This window comes from Triturus cristatus, chromosome 6, assembly GCF_964204655.1.
Source record: "Triturus cristatus chromosome 6, aTriCri1.1, whole genome shotgun sequence".
Classification (NCBI taxonomy): Eukaryota; Metazoa; Chordata; class Amphibia; order Caudata; family Salamandridae; genus Triturus; species Triturus cristatus.
The window spans coordinates 1,735,199,464-1,735,215,434 of NC_140589.1; the positions used below are offsets into that span (position 1 = coordinate 1,735,199,464).

Below are 15,971 nucleotides of genomic sequence, written 5' to 3' on the forward strand. Positions count from 1 at the left end.
AATAGTTTGTCAGTGCTTAATGCTCTGTTACTTGAATACATATTAAATTCCTGGTTGTTTCAAGGTTGATAACTGACACAATGCTTTTGTGTTTAAAAAGGAATAACATAATTAAATTAGATTTCCTTGTAACTTAATTTATAGCAGTAAACGGGATAGATGGGAAAGTAGATGAAGAAAGTCGCCCCGAAGTGTCCATTGTGGAGTCCACCGACAGCATCTTTACTTCAGTGAAGGACACCTTGAGTCCGTTCACCAGCAAGGTAAGTGGCTTACAAATTTATTAGTGGAATATTTGATGCATTTATTTACATGTGTGAAACAATGCCTATTGCATCTCTTTCTCAAAATGCATTTCATTTTCAAAATGTTTTTAAGGACAACCCTACCCCAGTTGTGCTTGGGATAAGAAAATTCACTATGGTTTCAAATTATATATAGATTGTTTTTCTGTCTAGTTGGCAACCGTGCAAAATCGGAATACAATTAGTATGCTGGAACTGTGATGAGATGTAGAGCCTTGGATAAGTACTTTGAACACTAAAATAGCTTAAATGACAAATTATAGATGTAATAGAAGTAGATTCATAATGCACTATTTATGCCTGTCGAGCTAGATGTACTAAAAGGAGACATTTGGTATTGTGAAGAATGGGTCTGCATTCCCATGTCCAATCTCTTGTCATTTGCATTCAGGTTCTAATGTATGCAGGGTGTGGTGTTGGTAACCCTTTGAGTTTTATTGTGTGCAAATATTCAACTCTTAACATAGTTCTGGTTATAAAATGTGTGTTTCATGTGTACATTGTTATTTTAGCACTTCATTATATCGCACTTCAGGCCTCCTAGTTGGTTTCTTCAGAGTGTATGTTGGATCTAGAATGAACAGTAGTGAAAAGACAGAACAGATGATGAGGATGATTTTGCCAGTCCCTCATAAGCTCTGTAAATATATTTGAATCTGATACAATTTTCAAAAACAGAGATGGTCATCAGTTTCCCTGATCGCCTCTCAAACTATATTCCACAGGTCAGGCCATAAATTTGACCACCATATTTTTCGACAAGTATTTCATGACCAGCGGCTACCTTTTGCTTGATTTTAAGGTTTAGTTGGACTGATGATGTTTGGGATAGGTGTGGGTACTTTGGAACATTACAATTTCACCCTTGAGAACTCCTTTCACACAAATCAAGCAATGTAGTAATCAGAAATGTTAAGTATTTGGTATCTTCTTTTATTTTGTTGTTATCCACATCATTCTAGGCAACAGATGTTTTCTCGCATGGTAACCTAATCAGGGCTACAACAGCATAACACTTTAGTGCACGAGTCACGGGGTTATGAGATACTCAATTGTTGCCCGTGGCACGACAAGTGGTGCAAAAAGAACTACACCGATGTTTCTAAATTTCATGATATGGAACTGATCTATTCAGATTCTCTGGGTGGGAATAGGGAGTTGAAGTTGCAACAAACAGAAGTCCAGTGGATCATGAAAGTAAGACTGGTTGAGAAAGGTCTAAATATTGACCATGATTTTCAGTATTTTTGGTGGGATTGACAAATGCCTCTTTGTAAGTGACACACGATCAGTTTCATATTTTGGATAACATCCTATTCAATTTCCGATTTTCTTCTCATATGACATTGAGTACAATTATGTATTTTTCCCAAGTTGATCAGAAGCTCTCCTTTGAGCAATAATCTGGAACCACATGCCTGACTCCACTGCCAAGCATATTTTGACAGCATTCTTTTGATCCTCACTTGCTGATACGACATATGATTATGGTACTGCATATACAGCAACATGTATACTGTACCCATATTGACTATTGACCACCCATGTTTCCTCTAGACCATGGGTACTCAAAAACATTTTCCAGAGGGCCAATAAGTTTGGTCTGTGATGTGACCGAGGGCCGCATTGATGCCAGCGGGGTGGCGGTTGGGCAGGGAGAGTTGGTGGTAAGGTGAGTATAGATGGAAGCAAAGCACAATTCCACAATGTGAAACCAGAAAACCTGGGAATAATCCCGGTTTCCTCAATTTATCAATTTGTGAGAGCGTAGGCAAATGTTTTGTTTTGTGTCCCTCCTGTTTCTTCATTATCGCAAAAAAGAGAGCCTCGGAATAAATGACTTGAGGATGTGCACTGTACAAAACCTTCTCCTGTGTACGATTTAATAAACTATAATGTTGTTCATTAACAACTGGGACCATGGTCACCCTAAGATTGCACATAACAAATGATTTTCCTTTTTAGTTCACCATTGGCTTATTGTCAGGATGGAGGGAAAAATGGTTTATAAATAAATGTGTGAAAACTAAAACTTTTAAAATAATACTTATCAAAGCGCTTGATATTATCTTATAAACTAAGGTGAAAAGGTTCTGCATGTTAATTAAATACCTTTTTTGAATTTTAAAGAGACTATCAAATATTTACTCTTTTGCTTCAAAATTAGGATGTTCTTAAAGTGACCAGTGCAGGACTCCCTAGTTTCAGCCTTTCTTTAACACAAATTGTTTAATAAATACCTGCCTGTTTATTGAGCATCTTTTTATTGTTAGTGCTGAGATGAGTTAACGGCAGCCCAGGGCAGCTGTTGACCAGGGGGCCGCATGTAAAGGTCAGGAGGACCGCATGCGGCCCCCTGGCCTTACTTTGAGTATCAGTGCTCTAGACTGACCCTCTGCTATATTATTTTGCTAAAATTAATATGGCGAATGCGGTCTAGTTTGTGATTTTTATAGTACATATAATCAGAGAGATACCCTATTGGATAGCCCCTTAACTTGCAATGGCAGGACAAGATTGTACAATTTTGGATTACTTTAATACTAGATTTTGACTATATTATTTTATTAAGACATTGCCACTTGATAAATGAGGCACCTTGGTGGACTGCATCAGACAAAATAACATTCACCCATACTTTTCTATTATACTGCAAATAATATGGCAGATCCTTTTAAGCAAAGCTAGATACAAATTCGAGCTATAGTCCATTTTATATTACTCTATAAGGGAAGAACTTTATATTCAGACCAGTCAATTACTAGCTACGGAATACATTAATTACTTTACAATATTATTGTCACTTTAATAATTTGGAATCTCACCAAATGAGACAACATACACCTAGTACTTGCCTAATGTAGAACTTATATGGCTGCTCCTTTGAGTACAGCTAGTTAAGAATTCTCGGTCTATTATTATACATTATTGTAAACACACATCAAGATGTTGCCCACAGAGAATGTCTTCAAAGCACAACACACAACACTCCAAAAAGACCAGACTTGACCGACCACTCTACTAGTGGTAAGTGTTGCTTTTATGGGCCTATGACAGACATTTTGCCTGCACGTCCTAAATAATAATGCATTTTTCTTTGCAGATAAGTAGCATATTATTGTATAGAACACATTATTCATAATAACTTGCGGTTAGCTTCACACTGACCGAGCCATAGTAGGAATGGCCAGCACTCCCATAACTATATTGGGGTTTTATTTTACTTGCAGGCTTTGATAGACTGTGTATCATACTTATCGCATTTGTGACACACACATGACCTAGATGTTGGAAACGCCCACTCCCACTCCGCAGGGTGGTGGTGGCCTCCCCGAACACACTGTGGTAGCTTGGCTCGAGTGGTCAGGAAACAGGCGCAGTGCTAAGCATACAATATACCCATACAATAACCATGCGTGCATCCGTTCCAAAAACGACTCTACACCGTAAAAATTATGAAAATATTCTTTCTTTATCTTTTTCTCTTAGTTGCTGATTGGAAAAAATAAATAAGACAATCACAATATACAAATTTAAATAGTGCAGGTCAAATAAATACTGGCTGTTTGATGAAATAAATAGGGGTGATCATAAATAACAGGGCATAAATACAAGTGCAATATATACAGACAATTAAATACTTTGAGGCAATAAATACTGTACCAATAAATATTGTACACCATCAAGTCCTGTGGACCTATAAATATAGTGCAGCAATAAATAGGTAAAAACTCAATAAATACAGTATCCCCAATAAATAATTAAAAGTATACCGCAACACTCATGTAATCAGATGACACTTCAATTCTTAAGGGCTGATAGGGCCCAGGCACAGCTTGTAGGGTTGGGGAAGGCTTGAGGGGGGGCTACTCCCTGGCTGGGACAAGGCTGAGGCCTAATCTGAGGTAGATCAAAGGGGGGATACCAGTGCCCTGGCTTTCTCTCTCCACACAACCTCTCTAGGTTAGTCCCAGTTCACCCCTTGCACAGTCAGGTTGGTTTCAGCACCTCCCTAGCCCCTTAGAGCAGTCTCTCAGGTCTCCACAGGGCCTTAGGCGCCCTCTACTCCACTTACTGCCCTTTTTCTGATGTTCCGACGCCGCTGGAGTCGTGTCGACGCCGTGAGGCGGTTCCGGTTCGGTCTCGGCGGCCTCGGCACAATGTCAGTTCTTTGACGACGCCGGTAGGCGGTTCCGGTCCGATGTCGGTGGCCTCGGTTCGATCTCGACCTCCGATTCGACGCCGTCGGGCAGTCTCCTCACGATGTCGACTTCGGGCGGCTTCGGTCCGATGGCGCTCTCGGCTCCGATGACGTCAGCCGGCCTGGCCTCGATGTCGACTTCCGGCGACTCCGGGGTGCGATCCTCACCCCCGACCTCCGGTGCTCCTCCACACAGGTTCCGGGCGACTCCGGAGTGCGATCCTCACTCCCGACCTCCGGTGCTCCTCTACCTCGGTCTCCGACGACTCCGGAGGGCGGACTTCACTCCTCCGATGGCGCCGCTCGCTCGACCTCGGTTCACTTCCTCCTCGACCTCTGGTATTCCTCACGACCTCCGTCGGCGCCCTCTCACGACCTCAGGCGGCTCCGGGTACGACGTCTGCTACTTCAGTCAGCGCCGCTTCTCCACCTCGGGCTCCAGGTCTTCAGGCTACTCGACGCCGGACTCCAGGGAAACCAGTTCTCAGGTCAGAATCTTGCTGTTTTCTTGGTTCTAAGGCCTGTTCCTGCTGTCCAGGTCCTTAGGATAAGTTTCTTCTGTCTTCTTCCCACACAGGGCTATAGGCTGGGATCCATCAGTAGGGACAAGTATCAAGGGTGGGTTTATGGACCCCACTCCAGGCACAAGTTTCCACCCCTGCTGCTTCACTCCTTCCTCCTTCACTGTTGTGCTCCTCTCTCTTCACCAGTCAGGTGCCAACTACCAGCTCCAACTGCCAACTGCCTCTCTTATCCTCCCAACATTCTAAACGGCCTCCAACTGTCACAGAGTTCTGGAATCTCCTGGAATGTTCTGGAAGGTGCTGGTAGGTTCCAGTGGATGCTGGTGATGTCACAGGTGGCCACCATTTTGTGCTCCAGGCCCTCAGACAGAAGTTTCAGGGGTAGCTAACATGGCTCCCTGAATCTGCAGCAACACGAAAAAGTCTGGTGGTTCCCAAAAAGGAAAAAATTCAAACAGGGTTTGAGGCAAAAGTGGGACAAAATAAATAATGATGAGGAGGGACCACCCAAAGGGCTGACAGGTCTAACACGCGTCCCCCCCAGCTGAAAGTGGGGAGAGCTACCCAACCCCTTGGGAGTTCTCATCACTAAGGCGGAAATACCTTGAGAGACCGTCTGCATTGGCGTGGTCCACTCCAGGCCGATGTTCCACCTGAAAGTCCATCCCCTGTAGGGAAATGGACCACCTCAACAACTTGGGATTCTCCCCCTTCATTTGCATCAGCCAACGAAGGGGTCGGTGGTCGGTCTGAACTAGGAAGTGCGAGCCAAACAGGTATGGCCGCAACTTCTTCAGAGCCCATACCACTGCAAAGGCTTCACGCTCTATTGCACTCCACTTCTGTTCCCTGGGAAGTAGTCTCCGGGATAGGAAGACCACGGGTTGATCCAGACCCTCTTCGTTGAGTTGCGATAACACTGCCCCAATGCCATGTTCTGATGCATCTGTCTGGACAATGAACTTCTTGGAAAAGTCTGGGGCCCTTAAGACCGGGGCCTCGCACATGGCTTTCTTCAATTTCACAAAGGCTTGCTGACAAGCCTCCGTCCAGACTACCCGTCGAGGTTGTTTCTTGGACGTGAGCTCCGTGAGAGGGGCTACGATGGTACCGTACCCCTTCACGAAGCGGCGATAGTATCCCGTGAGGCCCAAAAATGCTCGGACCTCAGTCTGTGTCTTGGGGGGTTCCCAGGCCATGATGGCCTCGATCTTCGCCTGGAGGGGTTGCACCGTTCCCCTACCCACCAAGTGTCCAAGGTACACTACCGACCCCTGCCCGATCTGGCACTTGCTGGCCTTGATCGTCAATCCAGCTTGTCTCAGGGCCTGGAGAACAGCTTGCAGGTGACGCAAGTGATCCTCCCAGCTGTTACTGAAGACGGCTATGTCATCCAGATAAGCAGCAGAGAAACTCTCCATTCCGGTGAGGATCTGGTTTACCAGGCGCTGAAACGTGGCAGGTGCGTTCTTGAGCCCAAAGGGCATCACACAGAACTGGTAGTGGCCATTGGGCGTGGAGAAGGCTGACCTTTCCCTTGCTCCATCAGTCAAAGAGATCTGCCAGTACCCCGAAGTAAGGTCAAAGGTACTTAGATATTGGGCAGCTCCCAGCCGGTCAATTAATTCATCCGCCCTAGGGATCGGATGAGCATCAGTTTTTGTCACTGAATTCAGTCCCCGGTAGTCCACACAGAACCTCAGTTCTGGTTGGGCACCCGGTGGTGCAGCTTTTGGTACTAACACCACCGGACTGGACCAGGGGCTGCTAGAAGGTTCAATCACTCCTAGCTCCAGCATCTTAGTGACCTCACTATGAATGCTGGCCTTCACCTTGTCTGACATCCGGTAGATCTTGGACTTCACAGGTGGGCTGTCTCCTGTGTCCACGTCATGGACGCACAGGTGAGTCCTACCCGGGACAAGGGAGAACAACGAAGAGTACTGCCCCAGGGCCTGGCGACAGTCCTCCTGCTGTTCAGGAGTTAGAGATGGGGAGAGAATCACTCCCTCCACCGACCCATCCTTTTCCTGAGACGCAAACAGATCAGGGAGAGGCTCGCTTTCCACGTCCTCTCCTCCGTCAGTCACCATCATCAAGATGACTTCGGGCCTCTCGTGGTGGGGTTTGAGGCGGTTGGCATGCAGCACCCGCAGGGGCTGACGAGGGGTCTTCAGGTCCACCAAGTAGGTAGCCTTACCCTTCTTCTCCAACACCTCAAAGGGTCCTGACCAGCGATCCTGGAGGGCACTAAGCTCTCCTGGTTCGATCACCCACACCTTCTGGCCAGGCTCCAACTCCACCGGGTGAGCGTTGTGGTCATACCACGCCTTCATTACTGCTTGGCTGGCTTCCAAGTTGTCAGAAGCTTGCTTCCACAACTTAGCCATTTGGCTCCGGAAGGCCAGCATGTAGCTCACCACATCCTGGGGGAGCTTTCTGGGAGTTCTTTCCCATCCGTCTCTCACCAGGTTAAGAGGTCCACGTACAGGGTGCCCATACAGAAGCTCGAAGGGGCTGAAGCCCACTCCCTTCTGTGGCACTTCCCTGTAGGAAAAAAGTAAACAGGGTAGGAGGACGTCCCATTTCCTCCGCAGGCTTTCAGGCAGACTTCTGATCATGCCTTTTAAGGTTTTGTTAAACCTTTCCACTAGACCATTGGTCTGGGGGTGGTAAGGAGTTGTGAACCGGTAGGTCACTCCACACTCCTTCCACATTGCCCGCATATATGCTGACATGAAGTTGGTCCCCCTGTCGGACACAACTTCCTTGGGAAAACCCACTCGGGTAAAGATTCCCATCAGGGCCCTAGCCACAACAGGTGCTGTTATGGTCCTCAGAGGTATTGCCTCTGGGTACCGTGTGGCATGATCCACCAGAACCAGGATAAACCTGTGACCAGCTGTAGTTGGTGGATCTAATGGACCCACAATGTCGATGCCCACCCTTTCAAAGGGGGTGCTAACGACAGGAAGTGGTTCCAGGGGAGCTTTCAGCTTCACCCCTGTTTTCCCACTGGCTTGGCAAGACACACATGTCCGGCAGTAGGTATCGGACGTCACTTTCATCTGAGGCCAATAAAAGTGTGGGACAAGACGGGCGAAGGTCTTGTCTTGCCCCAGGTGTCCTGCCAATGGTATCTCGTGAGCCAACTCCAAAAGGAAGGCTCGATAACGTTGAGGAACTACCAAGGCTCGTGACGATCCATGTAGGGGTGCCTTGGGTTCACTGTAGAGGAGGCCATCCTCCCAGTAAACACTGTAGTTCCCTTCAACGTTCCCTGCTGCCTGGGCTTCGGCCTGTCGCCTCAGCCCCTCAAGGGTAGGGCACTCCCTCTGGCCCTGGCAGAATTCCTCCCTGGACGGGCCTCCCTCCACGTGCCACTCGGCCGGGATGGGTAGGTCCTCCAGGTTGGTAACGTCCCCCTCCGCAGACTCCTGGTCCACCACCTCCGGTGGCCTATCCGTCCTACGGGGTGGAGACGCCGAGGCAGGCTCCTCCTGTCCTCGGTTCTTCCCTTGACTGGCAGCTGGCTGGGCCTTTGTTCCAGGCTCCAGCCGGAATGAACTCCCTCTTCGGGTAGTCGCGGACCTTGTGCTAACACAGGCCCAGTCAGGTGTACCCAGCATCTCGGTGTGAGTCCGGTATTCCACCTCCTTCCAAGCGTTGTGCTCCATGTCATTGCCCAGCAGACAATCGACTGGCACGGCAGGGCTTACGGCAACTCGAAGTGAACCTGCAACCCCCCCCCATTCAAAGGGAACCTCGGCCACGGGATAGTGGCCTGTTCTGCCGTCAGCCATCGCGGCTGGGTGGAGTACATCGGGAATTACCTGCTCTGGAGACACCAGCTGGCTACGCACCATAGTCATACTGGCTCCTGTGTCTCTCAGAGCCTCCCCTCTTTGGCCGTTGATGGTGATCCACTGCCCATACTTTGCGGTATTTGCGGGCACCTGGATCTTGGGAACCATCTCCCGTTCTCCCAGGGACACTAAAGTGACACCCGCCCACTCCCTTCCCTTAGTTAAGGGCATCTCCTCCCCGAGCACTACACTAGCTACTCCGGGGGTCTTTCCTCCAGTGGGAGGGGGTGATCGTTTCTGACACTTCGGGTCTCCTTTATAGTGTCCAACGCCACCGCACTCGTAGCAATGGACAACCCTTGGCTGCTGACTCTGGCCAGGATTAGGGTTTCTGGGTGGGTTAGCCTTAGAGGTGAATCCTGTTCCCTTCCCTTGGAAGTTATTTTGGGGGCCTTTGGAGAACTCCTTTTTCTTTTCCCCTCCCTCTTTCTTCTGGGGGGCGCCCTGTCCGGCCTTTTGAGTATCCCCTCCAGTCCCCCTTGTGGACACCCGGGTACTGGCCCAAATGTCCGCCTCCTCAGCAAGCTTCCGGGGGCTGGTCAGCTTGCTATCCACCAGGTGTTGCCGCAGTTCAGGGAAACATTTCTCGAGTAGGTGTTCCTTCAGTACCAGGTCAAACAGCTCCTCGTAGTTCCTTACTTCACTGCCCTGAATCCAACCTTCCAGTGCCTTCTTTGCATAGTCCAGGAAGTCCACCCAATTCTGTGTGCCCAGTTTGTGACTACCCCTGAACTTCTGTCTGTACTTTTCAGGTGTTAGTCCAAACTTTCTGATGAGCGCCAGTTTCATGGTGGGGTAGTGGGTCTGCTCATCCTCTTCGAGGCCCAATAAAGCATCCCTACCAGCTGGAGGCATGTACCTATACAATCCTCCTCCCCAATACTTCACTGGAACCCCATGGGCCCTCAACGAGACCTCATAGGCTGCTAGCCACTTGGCGATGTCGTCACCCGCCCCATAGCTAGCTACTATGTCCTTTGGCAGGTAAGGTTTGGATTCCCTGGTGATTTCTTGGTCTTTGCTGCCACCATTAGGAACAGTTGGTGCCCCAATTCTTAAGATCTGAAGCTCTATCTCTTTCAGTCTTATCTCATGAGCCATCCTCTCTTTCTCCGTCTCATGAGCCAACCTCTGTTCCTCCTTCTCCTTCTCCAGCTTTGCTAAATCCCATGTGAGCTGTCTTTTCTCTCTCCGATCTGCTAACTCCACGCTGGATAAGCCCCCGCTAGAGACAGTGCTGCCCTTCCTAGAAAGTGTCCTGGGCCCTGCTGACAGGTTCCCCACCTCAGGTTGGTACATCTCAGCCCCCTCGGGGTCAGGCTCTCCATCCCTGTCTTCCTCCTCAGCCTTGCTTTCTCGGCGTGCCTCCCCCCAAGCCCTTAAGCTGGTTTGGAGTGCACCCTTCTTTGCTCCTGGGGGACAGTACACCCCCTCCCGCTGGCAAAACTCCCTGAGTTGGGCCACAGTGTACGTTTCTAGATTCTCTAGTACAAACTCCATCTTGCCCACTCAGGTTAGAGGACAGGTTTTGTGCAGTAACAATGCAGGGGGGTACCTTTAATAATACCTCCTCCCACCACCAGAGTAAATTTGGAAAAAACAAAAACCCACAATTAGGAAGGCCGCTGTGAGAAAACTCCCGGTGTAGGCCTATGGACTACCCACAGTTATTGTTGAGTATATGTAGGCACAGCTCTATCCCACCACTGAACACCAATTTATGTTGGAAACGCCCACTCCCACTCCGCAGGGTGGTGGTGGCCTCCCCGAACACACTGTGGTAGCTTGGCTCGAGTGGTCAGGAAACAGGCGCAGTGCTAAGCATACAATATACCCATACAATAACCATGCGTGCATCCGTTCCAAAAACGACTCTACACCGTAAAAATTATGAAAATATTCTTTCTTTATCTTTTTCTCTTAGTTGCTGATTGGAAAAAATAAATAAGACAATCACAATATACAAATTTAAATAGTGCAGGTCAAATAAATACTGGCTGTTTGATGAAATAAATAGGGGTGATCATAAATAACAGGGCATAAATACAAGTGCAATATATACAGACAATTAAATACTTTGAGGCAATAAATACTGTACCAATAAATATTGTACACCATCAAGTCCTGTGGACCTATAAATATAGTGCAGCAATAAATAGGTAAAAACTCAATAAATACAGTATCCCCAATAAATAATTAAAAGTATACCGCAACACTCATGTAATCAGATGACACTTCAATTCTTAAGGGCTGATAGGGCCCAGGCACAGCTTGTAGGGTTGGGGAAGGCTTGAGGGGGGGCTACTCCCTGGCTGGGACAAGGCTGAGGCCTAATCTGAGGTAGATCAAAGGGGGGGATACCAGTGCCCTGGCTTTCTCTCTCCACACAACCTCTCTAGGTTAGTCCCAGTTCACCCCTTGCACAGTCAGGTTGGTTTCAGCACCTCCCTAGCCCCTTAGAGCAGTCTCTCAGGTCTCCACAGGGCCTTAGGCGCCCTCTACTCCACTTACTGCCCTTTTTCTGATGTTCCGACGCCGCTGGAGTCGTGTCGACGCCGTGAGGCGGTTCCGGTTCGGTCTCGGCGGCCTCGGCACAATGTCAGTTCTTTGACGACGCCGGTAGGCGGTTCCGGTCCGATGTCGGTGGCCTCGGTTCGATCTCGACCTCCGATTCGACGCCGTCGGGCAGTCTCCTCACGATGTCGACTTCGGGCGGCTTCGGTCCGATGGCGCTCTCGGCTCCGATGACGTCAGCCGGCCTGGCCTCGATGTCGACTTCCGGCGACTCCGGGGTGCGATCCTCACCCCCGACCTCCGGTGCTCCTCCACACAGGTTCCGGGCGACTCCGGAGTGCGATCCTCACTCCCGACCTCCGGTGCTCCTCTACCTCGGTCTCCGACGACTCCGGAGGGCGGACTTCACTCCTCCGATGGCGCCGCTCGCTCGACCTCGGTTCACTTCCTCCTCGACCTCTGGTATTCCTCACGACCTCCGTCGGCGCCCTCTCACGACCTCAGGCGGCTCCGGGTACGACGTCTGCTACTTCAGTCAGCGCCGCTTCTCCACCTCGGGCTCCAGGTCTTCAGGCTACTCGACGCCGGACTCCAGGGAAACCAGTTCTCAGGTCAGAATCTTGCTGTTTTCTTGGTTCTAAGGCCTGTTCCTGCTGTCCAGGTCCTTAGGATAAGTTTCTTCTGTCTTCTTCCCACACAGGGCTATAGGCTGGGATCCATCAGTAGGGACAAGTATCAAGGGTGGGTTTATGGACCCCACTCCAGGCACAAGTTTCCACCCCTGCTGCTTCACTCCTTCCTCCTTCACTGTTGTGCTCCTCTCTCTTCACCAGTCAGGTGCCAACTGCCAGCTCCAACTGCCAACTGCCTCTCTTATCCTCCCAACATTCTAAACGGCCTCCAACTGTCACAGAGTTCTGGAATCTCCTGGAATGTTCTGGAAGGTGCTGGTAGGTTCCAGTGGATGCTGGTGATGTCACAGGTGGCCACCATTTTGTGCTCCAGGCCCTCAGACAGAAGTTTCAGGGGTAGCTAACATGGCTCCCTGAATCTGCAGCAACACGAAAAAGTCTGGTGGTTCCCAAAAAGGAAAAAATTCAAACAGGGTTTGAGGCAAAAGTGGGACAAAATAAATAATGATGAGGAGGGACCACCCAAAGGGCTGACAGGTCTAACACTAGAGATTTTAGGTAAGCCAAAATATTTCAGAGATTTCCTTATCTTTCACTTTGATAGAGTTTTCTTCAATGGATAATATGTTTAATTTACGGAAGTGAATCTTCTCCCCACCGGTAATCGAACTGAGGGAGATACTTTGCTACTATATTTGAACAGCCAGTTATTGGCTCTTATTCTTTTGGACACCATAGCACATATTGCTTCATTTCTGACATACACTGTAGAGTAATAATGTAACTTATGTTTCCAAATATTGTAATATGGTCACATATTTACATGCAGAATCCTACTTGCTGTATACTGTAGTATAGGACGCTATCTTGTCATGCGCTTTCATGTGAAACCTTAGTGACCAGACTCTTCACATTACGTGCAATTTATACATCATTACTACGTAAAAGCCCATATCCCTATCACTGATAAGTTGAATCAGGGAAGGAAATCACTACATAAACTAGTAAGACCAAGTATTACTAAAATAGATTTACAAATGGTAACCATACATTGACACATTTAGTCTAAACTTGATATCAGATATTTAATATTTTTTAAACAACAATGATATGAAAATGACAACCTTCCCTCTATCCTACAGAAAATTCAGTCTATAATTTGGCATGACGTTAAAACAGATAGCACTCCCACAGATTAAGTGTCACCAATAAATTTTTATTGGTACTTGGCTCTCTAATTTCATACTACTTATCCTGTTCTATTACATAAAAACTTGCATATCCCACAGCATGGGACTGGATGTTTAATGGAAACTGCTTTTGACACATGGGGTTAAAAGTGTTTATTTATGGGTTGCTTACGATATAACTTACTATAGCACTAGTTTGCTATCTGTTATTGGTGACTGTTACTCATCACCTACAGCCACAAGTCCCTACTAGTACCATTCTTCACACCGTTGGTGGAACTCCCTGGTGGAGGTGAATGCTATCAGTTACCAAGTAGACTTTTCATGTATCATATGACTTCTATCCCTGATGAAGTCATTGTAACGCGAAACATGTGTTGTCTAGAAAGGTGTGAATAACTGCAGAATAAAAGAATGTACCAAATACTCAACACAACTGATGATTACATTGCTTGATTTTTGGGAAAGGAATGCTGTAGTGTGAAAGTGTAATAACATGGTGGTGGTGGCACTCCTCTCGCCCATCAGCCAACAAGACAGCAGGTCCACAGGTTCCATAAATACGCCAGTGTGAGACTGCAAGACTTTAAAAGGAACGAGCTTTTGCATAAAACAGTCGGCCGCCGTTCCCGTCTGGATGTTATATGTTCCTTAAGTGTTAGCTGATTCTCCTGAGAATATATTCTATGATTAGCTATCACGAAGGGAGATGTGTACCGAGTGGTTTGGCCCTTCAAGTTCAATTATAAATTCCTCCTCCCATGTTTTTAAAGAAATGACATCGGGTTGACGGCCGAGTCGACTGAGGATATTTTGAGCAAAGAGAAGGTTTGATCTAACGCCGTCTGAAGACTGATAGTCTCAGTTAAATACGGATCATTGTGAAGGAAAGATATAAAACAAAGTGCTTCAGGATCTATTTGTGGTGCAACTACATAAGTGCAAGATAAAGAGAGCTTTTATTAGTTTGTCTTGATAAAGATGGGATATAAACAGTAACACCATTGAAACGCGTCGACGCAATGCTCACACAATTCGTGAAGGCCACTGGATCTATAGATACTGTAAGAATTTGTCTTTCATCAGATTCCAGGAAAAATGTGTTCAAAACGAATGTGTATAATTTAATGACGAAATGTACTGTCTGTTTGTCTCTCTCTTTAATTTTAATGTATTGGTTCTCCTTACTTTGTAAGGATCTCTTGTGTGTAAAAAGTGCTTTGGATTTATTTTGTTGCACCAATTTTAGTGTATGGGAAAAAAAAAATTTGCATTAAATACATTGCTAATTTTATATAAATAAATCCTCTTTCACTAAATTTGGAATATTCTTCACTTTTACCCTCTCCTTTTGGATGTGTGGGCAGTATGATAATGTCTACCCGACTTTCTGATTGAATGGTGAGTTGGTTGCTGTGTTTTTGCCTCTATTTTAGTAAGCAGGTACCAAGGGGAAACCCTTGTTTTACTCCTCTCGACCCACCTGCAAGGGGATGTCTGGGGGGTCCTTAGACTTGGAATCCCCCAACCCCCTCTAGAGGGCTGCCATCGGGGACGCACTGTAAGTGCTCTACCGTCTGGGTGGTGCACTGTCAGTGCTCCTCCTGACAGCTTCTTTGCGTCTTCACACACTTCTATAATTACGGCATGGGTGCAGAGTCAAAGGGATACCCTCATATGCATGGGGCCACGCCTCAATGCAAATGAGGGAACAGCCTCTGTTGATAGTGTTGGTGTGCATACACCGCTGTCTGTATTACAGAAAGGGCCACACAAGTGTCTGAGGCCCATTCTGCAATATCAAAGTGCCCCAGGGGCACGCAAAGCAGGCACACATGCCCTTTGTGCCCCTGGGGCACTTTCCTTAATACGGCCCTAGGAGTTTGTTTTCTGCAGGAAGAATGTTGTAGACTAGTTTAATAGCCTCCTCCGGTCACACAACGCATGTGTGTGCACCCGCTGGAACTCTGGCACATGCATAAAAATGGAGCTCTTTGTTGGCCTTAAGTAAGAAAGACTCTATAGGTCATGAGACTGTGAGTATTGACAGAAAAGCAGAGGTGCAGCTGCACAGCATGGAGCATTGCACTGGTGTCCAGAGGCCAGACCCACTCCTGGCAGGCCTCGTAGCCTCCAGTAATTTCAGCACCGCCCGTGACCCCATGCCTGTCCAAGCTCAACCTACCGCACCACCCAAGGCCCCCATGCCTGTCTTAGCTCAGCCTTCAGCACCGCGAAGCCCCATGCCTATCGTAGCTCAGCCTACATCACCGCCCTAGGCTCCTATGCCTCTCCTAGGTCAGCCTACATCACTGCCCTAGGCCCCCATGCCTGTCCTAGCTCAGCCTACAGCACCGCTCGAGGCCACATGCCTGTCCTAGCTTAGCCTACAGCACCGCCAGAGGCCCCCATGCCTGTCCTAGCTCAACCTACAGCACCACCCGAGGCCCCCATGCCTGTGCTAGCTCAACCTACAGCACCACCCGAGGCCCCCATGCCTGTCTTAGCTCAGCCTTCAGCACCGCGAAGCCCCATGCCTATCGTAGCTCAGCCTACATCACCGCCCTGGCTCCTATGCCTGTCCTAGCTCAGCCTACATCACCGCCCTAGGCCCCCATGCCTGTCCTAGCTCAGCCTACAGCACCGCTCGAGGCCACATGCCTGTCCTAGCTTAGCCTACAGCACCGCCAGAGGCCCCCATGCCTGTCCTAGCTTAGCCTACAGCACCTCCAAAGGCCC

General features: G+C 48.1%; 1 protein-coding gene across 2 annotated transcripts in view; it reads left to right on the forward strand.

Moving 5' to 3' along the window:
- Positions 1-15,971, forward strand: part of MIA3 (MIA SH3 domain ER export factor 3) — a 348,169-nt gene that overhangs the window by 159,765 nt on the left and 172,433 nt on the right. For both annotated transcript variants that reach the window (XM_085612967.1, XM_085612968.1), the window contains exon 7: positions 145-263. In XM_085612967.1, the coding sequence (XP_085469093.1) occupies positions 145-263 (119 nt within the window). The remainder of the gene's footprint in view (positions 1-144; positions 264-15,971) is intronic.